Source organism: Lygodium microphyllum, chromosome 7 (assembly GCF_053477565.2).
Source record: "Lygodium microphyllum isolate KBCC chromosome 7, Lygodium_microphyllum_v1.1.10, whole genome shotgun sequence".
Taxonomy (NCBI): Eukaryota; Viridiplantae; Streptophyta; class Polypodiopsida; order Schizaeales; family Lygodiaceae; genus Lygodium; species Lygodium microphyllum.
The window spans coordinates 135,919,791-135,927,842 of record NC_141141.1 but is presented as its reverse complement, the minus strand read 5'-3'; the positions used below and the strand labels follow the sequence as shown (position 1 = coordinate 135,927,842).

General features: G+C 43.6%; 1 protein-coding gene across 3 annotated transcripts; it reads left to right on the top strand.

The window, feature by feature from the left end:
* The first annotated feature begins 664 nt into the window (after positions 1–664).
* Positions 665–6,954, top strand: LOC148034002 (uncharacterized). 3 transcript variants are annotated; one of them, XM_087682013.1, is made up of 10 exons: positions 665–1,116; positions 1,447–1,905; positions 2,612–2,780; positions 2,941–3,182; positions 3,391–4,313; positions 4,435–4,808; positions 4,931–5,212; positions 5,309–5,514; positions 5,708–6,211; positions 6,309–6,954. In XM_087682013.1, exons 1-10 carry the CDS (start codon positions 829–831, stop codon positions 6,393–6,395), a joined length of 3,534 nt encoding a protein of 1,177 aa, XP_087538139.1. In that variant the 5' UTR covers positions 665–828; the 3' UTR covers positions 6,396–6,954. The 3 variants fall into 3 exon arrangements, with proteins under 3 accessions (XP_087538139.1, XP_087538138.1, XP_087538140.1); XM_087682012.1 differs by having other exon boundaries at positions 666–1,116; positions 5,708–6,954; XM_087682014.1 differs by lacking the exon at positions 665–1,116 and adding an exon at positions 1,191–1,311 and having other exon boundaries at positions 5,708–6,954.
* The last annotated feature ends 1,098 nt before the right edge of the window (positions 6,955–8,052 follow it).

Below are 8,052 nucleotides of genomic sequence, written 5' to 3'. Positions count from 1 at the left end.
ATTTTAGGAGATGCATAAAAGTCAATCAAGGCATTCACTTCTTCAACCCATACATCTTGAAAAGTTGTCCAAAGAGGAAGAAAGAGGGACATAATATGTTTAAGTTCTTCAAGATGGAGTTGTCTTCTACCCTCTCTCTCAAAGCGCCCAAAAATTGAGAGCAATACTCTTTTTGAAAAGTAAGAGCAATGTGCAAATCAATTTTTATCACGAATCTTTGTAGCTTCACATCACAAAAACAGTTACCTTTTATAGATGACCCACATACGCCAAGTAACTTGTTTTGTAACATATCCAAAAATCATAAGACAAGCAATACAATCAAACATATGTTACAATGAAAACTTTGAGATATAAACCCTTTCAAATAATAGAAAAAAAGATGATTATCTTTATATTAAAGATTTGAAAAGAAATTTGACCAATTCAATTTGAAAGATCAAAAGAATTGGACCCGTTCAATTTAGAATGTAAAGGTTTTGAAGGGTTCAAATTTTAAGGCTAAGACTTAGGTTGACAATTTTTTTTTTCAGGAACACTACAATCATCATCATAGTTCCTCATAGCTCTAGGCTCTCTCTCTCTCTCTCTCTCTCTCTCTCTCTCTCTCTCTCTCTGGCACTCTCTTGAATCTCCATTAGCCTCTTTTGGAGAGAATGTCGGACTTACTTGGTATTCAGTGCAAGGAACAATACATTCATACCTCAAAAGAATTAATGTTACGTAAGAAAAAGCGAGTTGCGCATGCGAAGGAGAAGTCCGCCACTCTAGTGTCTCACTGATTGGTAGCGTGTACTGCGATTGCTGCTTACGTCAGGAAACGAAGACATGGAAGGGAGTCCAGCGCGAGAGACGGCTTCGTCGCAGTCTTCGTCGTCGTCTTCTTCTTCTTGTGGTGGTGGTGCTGCTGGCTTTGATGCGGTGGTGATCGGGTCTGGCTATGGCGGGTCTGTGGCTGCGTGCCGGCTGTCGGAAGCGGGGCTGAAGGTGTGCTTGCTGGAGAAAGGAAGGCAATGGGAAGCTGGCGACTTCCCCAGGAACTTCTGGAACACGTTCTGGACGACGCGCTGGAACACGCCCTACGGCAACGCAGGCCCCAGCGACGCACTCTACCAGGCAATGATCATACACAGCACACTCCCCCCACCCCCCTTCTGTCTCTCTCTCTCTCTCTCTCATATACGTATTGCGTTTTCTTAAGTGTTGAGCATCATGAATAATTAGTTTCTTCTCGGGAGGCACTGCATACCTAGGTCGGTACACTTGGGAGCAAGGGGCTGCCACCTTCCCCCATCGACTCTAATTAGCTAGGTATGCAATCCCTCCCTCGTAGAAGCTCAAAACGTTGTCGTAACTCACAATGTGGGAATCATGGTGAGAATTAACAAGACGTAATACCTAGCTAATTCTGTACCGCTGCTGTCTGCTGCATACATATTGTCTCAGTTGCACTTCTCTGGTGGAGTCCTTGCCGTCACCGGCACCGGGCTGGGCGGGGGCTCCCTCATCAATGGCGGCGTGGTGCTACCAACCCCACGCAGGGCTCGAAACGATCCGCGATGGCCCGCAGAATGGAACCACGCGGACTGGCACGCCTCCGAGTCCCGAGCGCGCACCATGCTCCAGCCTGAGTCTCCCCCCTTCCCCTTCCCCAACTCCAGGGTTGTGGATGCGGTCTCCAATGAGATCGAGGACTGTACCTTGGACAAGCTCTCGCTTAGCGTCTGCTTCGACAACAGTCCGCCGTACGCGTCCCGCCACCCAGCCGATCAGAACTCTCCTGCAGCACCTCAGATGTCCATCAATAATATGAGCCCTTGCACCGCTTGTGGGAGCTGCTTCAACGGCTGCCCTTATAACGCCAAGAAATCCGTGGATAGAAACTATATCTCTGCCGCTATCCAGGTATGACCTCCACCCCGTCTTGATTGTCCAATATATGTATCGTGAACATTTGCTCTCATTTTTCTTAACCATGAAGTCACTGCTAGTGCATATTTACCGCATGGCCTTCCACCAAAACACCATATCTGCATGGCCTGCCACCATTTTCCCACCCTTAACAGCGCTGCATATTTATCCCAGCTACGGTGCAATTCAGTACAAAGCTTCACTACAAATGATCATTCCTTGTCTGAACTACATATGGTCTATCGCTGCAAACGATGAAAAACCAGCTTGTAACTGCACATACAATTTGACCACAAATCCCCTTACTTCTCTATCAGCACATGCACAAGGAGTTTGACATTTTCCCATGTGAGAAAAAGGGCTCCCTTTCCTTGTTTTCCCTATATTGTTCAACACCATGAGCTTCTGCTCGGGAGGCATATAGGCATCACATACGTAGCTAGGTGTGGATGGAGATAGGGGCCGTCGGTTTAGGTGCAGTCCCTCCCTTGTGGAAGCTCAAAATGTTGTCGTAATTCACAATATGAGAACTATAGTGGGAATTTGCCTAGAACTTCTTGTGATGATGAACCTTTACTGCATACAACCCTTCGCTACTTATTCTCCCACTGTGTATCCATTAACAGCATATGATGACTCACAAACCTTAACTCCACATCATCATATGATTTCCATTTATAAGTTGTTTTCTTGGCATCAGGCAGGAGCTGTGGTGCAGACCAGATGCCAAGCTCGCTTTGTGTTGCCCAATTATCACATACCAGGACATAATACAGCCGATAATGAGACTCAACAACATCAACGTCGTCGTTGGCGAGTGTATTTGGATGAATTAAATTACATAACAGCTGATTATGTTGTGATATCAGGTAATTGTTCAATGATTACATACAGTCGATTGGTTAGTACACACCAATGTATTAATCATGGCGGATTTGGTGATCATCTTGTTAGAGTCTGTACGCAGCACTACTTTAATCGTGTTAGCTTGATCAATACTTATGGTTTTGAACGATCTATGATTTGCAGCTGGAGTCGTGGGATCTTCAAACATTCTATTCCAATCCAAGCTGAGAGGCCTTCCTCTTTCTGATAAGCTTGGCCATGGTTTCAGTTGTAATGGAAACAAAGTAGCATTTGTTTGTGGAACTCATGTGGCTACGAAGGCATATTCTATAAGCACAAATGCATTTGCAAACACGCCAGTTTTTGATAGGCCTGGGCCTTCCATTACTAGATCATATACTTCCTCTCTTGGCTTTACCATTCAGGTTAGTATTCACTCCTATAATCTGCATCCACATCAAAAGCCCAAGTTGGATTGTACAATGTCCAGTATAAAACTTAATATGCACCAGGCTTGTGAAACGAGCAGGTTGATTTGTAGAATGCTATTCTCTTATCATGGGGTGCATGCAGGAACATGATATCTTAAACTATTATGGCATTATGTCTAACTGTGGATGGCATCATCTGCAGGGTGCTGTACTCTCCAACGGCTTCTCTTTCTTGTTTTTCAAAGTCATAGCTCATAGAGGATTCTGGTTTGGGCTTTTTTATGGGGTCTGGCATAAATTGAAACGGCTGCTGAAGACACAAAACAGCGACTCCCTGATCCTTAACATGATGGGGCATGATGCAGCTGATGGTCGTGTTGAATTTGACACAAGTTATCATGGCTTCACTAAATTCTTTCCCCCAACAGATGCCCTTATTCCCAAGAAGATAAGCACAGTGGAGAAGATTGCCAAACGCATAGGAGGACAGATGTTTATCCCAACTTTGCACAACACAACAGTACATCTTTTGGGTGGTTGTATTGCAGCCAAAAGCTCGAAACAAGGAGTTGTAAACTCTAGTGGACAGGTCTTCTGGCCAGATTCTTGTCTGCAAAAGGACAGAGATGATATAGCTGGGACTGATCAGCTGGAGGATAGACTGCACCAAGGTCTCTATGTCTGTGATGCATCTGTAATCCCATGCGCAGTTGGAGTGAATCCTTCCTTCACCATCACTGCTGTAGCTGAACATATATCGCATGCTATTGTACAAGATGCTCTCAAGAAGAAAAAACAAGAGCTCAGTTTAGGTAGTCCATCCAACGCTGGAAACCACACACCAGATTATACAAATGCAGCTGGTGCAAGAGTGTGGGAAACATTGTCAGGCAAAGTGGAGGGTTTGCCATGTAAATTGGAGTTGGTGGTAGACATGGGCCACAAGGACAGAAAGGTTGGGATTTTGAAAGGATCAGTAGGTGGAAGGTTAAGCATGAGAAGCATAGAGGATGGGTTGCTTCATATTATAGATGGGAGCGTCGACATGAGTGCAAGAAATGCAAGGACCCCATTCACCCAGTATATGCACTACCAGCTGCTACTTACATGTGAAACTGGAGCCCTGTAAGTATCTCAACACTGAACCAGAATCGCTGGTGTTTTCAAGTATGTAACTGTATTGAAAGTAACCAAGACTAGCACCTTTGTTTCTTAATGAGGCTGTTTATGACATTCTATTTGACAGGTATGTGATGAGAGGGAAAAAGGAAATGCGACCATTCATGTTTGGGGCCACTGCATTTGAAGAATCAAGAACGCTACAGGTGGAGCTATGCAGGCTGAGAAACCTTTCCAACGGTGAATTGATTGAAGGAGATGTAGTGATGCGGGGCTCATTGAAGGTCAGCTATATTGCACTTTTGAGATCTCTCATAAGCATGAGAGGACCTCGACGATTTCAATTTGTCTCGTCTCTCCTCCTCAGCCTCCTCAAGACATACCTCTTTGCTAGACCATGCGCTCCTCATGATAAAGATTCTGATCTTACAACGACTTCTACCTACGCAGAGCCTGGACAATCCTCATACCCTTCATATACCATCCACAACATCACTACAGGTACATTGCAATCAAACTTTCCTCTTCTAGTGCTTTGATTCAGTTTCATTCACAGCATATACAGCTCTCCCTTCTTTTCATCTCTCTTATACTGTTCACCTGAATTTTCCCAATTTGAACAGATGATGGTGCTCGCATCAGCTGTCTGCAATGGCTTCCTCAGGCTTGTTCTATAGAAGAAACAGAAGAACACAGCGTCTCTGATGAGAATAGAAAGTGTGCCCTCCTCCTCAATGGATACAGCGGAGAGAGTTTTTATCTTCAGACAGAAGAGATTGATCTAGTCCGCACGCTTCTTGACAAAGGCTACGAGGTTTGGGTTTTGCGCATGAGACTCCACTTCTCTGTCTGCACAACAACTCCCTTCTCTTTGGATGACATTGCCCAATATGACATCCCAGCAGGTGTGCCTCTCTCTCTCTCTCTCTCTCTCTCTCTCATTCATATGCAACAGTATGGTATAATGTCATCTCATTCTGCTCGCTTGATTAACATTGCAGCATTCTCAACGATAGCCGAGGTTCGAGAAAAGCAAGAGCCCATCCATGTGGTCGCCCATTGCATTGGGGGACTAACAATCCACATGGCCATTCTTGGAGGATACGTTCCCAGCACATTGGTTGCTTCTCTCACATGTACCAACTCCTCAATGTACTTTGATGTCACAAAGCTGGCCATGTTGAAGCTATTCCTACCTCTCATCCCAGTAAGTCCACATAAATGTACACAAACATCTCTTTCAGAATTTTGTGTTCAGTCTGTTTACACTTATTTGATGCCCTGCTTGTCTCAGGCCTGGGTAACATGAGTCTTGGCCCAGCGTGACTGTGGACCTGATAACTTTGTCCTGCGCTACCCATTCTATGGTAACTCTAACAGTCTCATCTGTGTTGATGCAGATATCTATCATGATACTTGGCAAGAATAACATCCTAGAGTTTTCAGAGAGCCACTCGGAGAGCTGGAGACACAGACTACTGAAGTCCATATGCAGCTTCATTCCGAGGCTGGAGAGCTGCACCTGCAAAGAGTGCAATCTGTTCAATGCACTCTTTGGCAACGCATTCTGGCACGAGAACCTGTGCGAAAGGCTGCACTACTGGCTGAGCAAGGAGAGCCTGGTGAAGCTTCCGGCCATGGGCTTCCTGCAGCTCAGGAGAATCTGCAAGGCGGGGCATGTGGTGAGCCGCAATGGGAAGGACAGGTACATGCCCTTCATTGGGCGGTTGGCAGTGCCCACAACGTACATCTCAGGGGGGCGGCCTCTGCTGGTGACCCCCACAACCACTGAGAGGGCGCACGCCCTGATGCAGAGGCACCACCCGCAGCTCCGCCACAGCCGCCACGTGGTCCCTGGGTATGGCCACTCTGACCTCTACATCGGGCAGGCCGCACCTACAGAGGTTTTTCCTCTGATTCTCGAGTCCATTGCAAGTTCCAGTATCACGAAAGCCTCATCTTCATCATCATCGCCATCTTCTTCTCCTTCGTATCTTGCAGATTCAGTGGCGAGGCAGACATGGGTCGTACCTCCGTCGAAATCAGTCACGTTCCTCTGGCAACTTCGATTCTTCACCCTCGTCATGATTCTGGCAATAGTGCTCTTCTTCATCCTGTAAAGAGAGGACCGAAGCAATCTTTACTTCGAGTTTCTTCTGTAAGAATCAACAGACGCAGAATATATGATTCTGGCAAGAGTGCTCTTCTTCATCCGGTAAAGAGAGAATCGAAGCAATCTTTACTTCGAGTTTCTTCTGTAAGAATCATCAGACACAGAATATATGATTCTGGAAAGAGTGATCTTCTTCATCCTGCTTCATAGTCTCCCCTCATTTTCAAAGATGTAGATGTAGATGTAGATGTAGATGTACATTGCGCTCATAATATATGTCTATCCTAAGCTCAATGTTTGTACATTTATCAATTAGCGTATGTATTTATTAAGCCTATGGCTTAAGCTTAGCTTTTCTTTTTTTTTTGCCAAAGGCAAGTCAGAGTGCTCTTTGCATATAGAAGAAAGGTCGTGTGACCTGTGATGTCTTATTGCCCTGTCCCTTTATGAGCATACACTATAGTAATGGTTAGAGAGACCTTGCCTTTTTTGAAGGGGAAATGGCCCCTAATTAGCAATTTTGTAATTTTTTTCTTTTTCTCATCTTTTTTCAAGGGCTTGATTGTTTCTCTTTTCAACCATCAAAATTAGTAAAAGATAAAATGAAAAACTAGCGCAATGCAATGCTCCAACTCTTAGTATGCATGTTGTATTTGCTATGCACACAGAAGTTTTTTCTTTTACTAGATCTACTTTTTTAATTTTCACCTCTTCGGGAACTAGGAAGAAATTACCTCCTACGTTATGCGGTTTTTTTCTTAAGAAACCTTCGTGAAATAGCGTTTTGTTGATCCGTAGTTGAAACGTAATCTCTGTGCCAAGAACATTAAATATCGGCCAAGAGCGATCTCACCAACGGGAACGTTTCAGTAAATTTATTACCTATGGTAAATGCATAGGTTCTAGCAATGATAAAATCATATCAAATATGTATTTTTAAGAATTTCATTCTTATACCCAAAAAAAGTCATTGGGCAAGCTTCTCTATGAGTTTTTAATGGGCTTCTTCACGCCCCATTAGAGTCCATCGTAGTGTAAAGGATCCAATAGAGTGACATGTAACAATCTCCCACTATATTGTTTTTGTATTTTCTTTGTTTCTGGAAAAACTTGAAAAAACTGCATAAAGAAATTTGGGATATTTCGATATTTTTTCAATTAGGCCTAGTTATAAATCAAGGGTTCACAAAAGAGTGACAATGAGAGGCTGATAGAGTGACAATATATAAATGAAATTATATCAATTTTTAGTCACATCAAATAAGAGAATTCAGTACATAAGAACATGTGATGTGGCTAATGACAATTTTGCACAAAAGATTCATCATTTTACATGATAAGTTGTTTTCATACTTTGTTCATCACTATTTTGGCATTCTTTCCTCTTCTACTTTCAGCTTTTTGCCACGCTACAACTAGGTTGACTAAATCTATCTCTCTCTAATTTTCACATATTGCCACTACTATTTTTTCTAACAAGTAAAAAACCTTCATATATAAGAGGTTTGACACAAGGATGTGAAATCCAAATGCTTTGCTTAACGTTTGATTAATTTAGTAATCGAATGTGCAAATGTGAGATGCACATATGATGTGCAACCAAGATATTTCATAGCAACTAGCCAAGGATCC

What these genes read in the sequence shown, in the direction of transcription:
- LOC148034002 (XM_087682012.1), top strand. Translation starts at nt 829, where the DNA reads ATGGAAGGGAGTCCAGCGCGAGAGACGGCTTCGTCGCAGTCTTCGTCG. An exon ending in ATATCTCTGCCGCTATCCAG is followed by an intron (nt 1,906 to 2,611) that starts GTATGACCTCCA and finishes TCTTGGCATCAG; the next exon opens with GCAGGAGCTGTGGTGCAGAC. An exon ending in TATTCCTACCTCTCATCCCA is followed by an intron (nt 5,515 to 5,707) that starts GTAAGTCCACAT and finishes GTGTTGATGCAG; the next exon opens with ATATCTATCATGATACTTGG.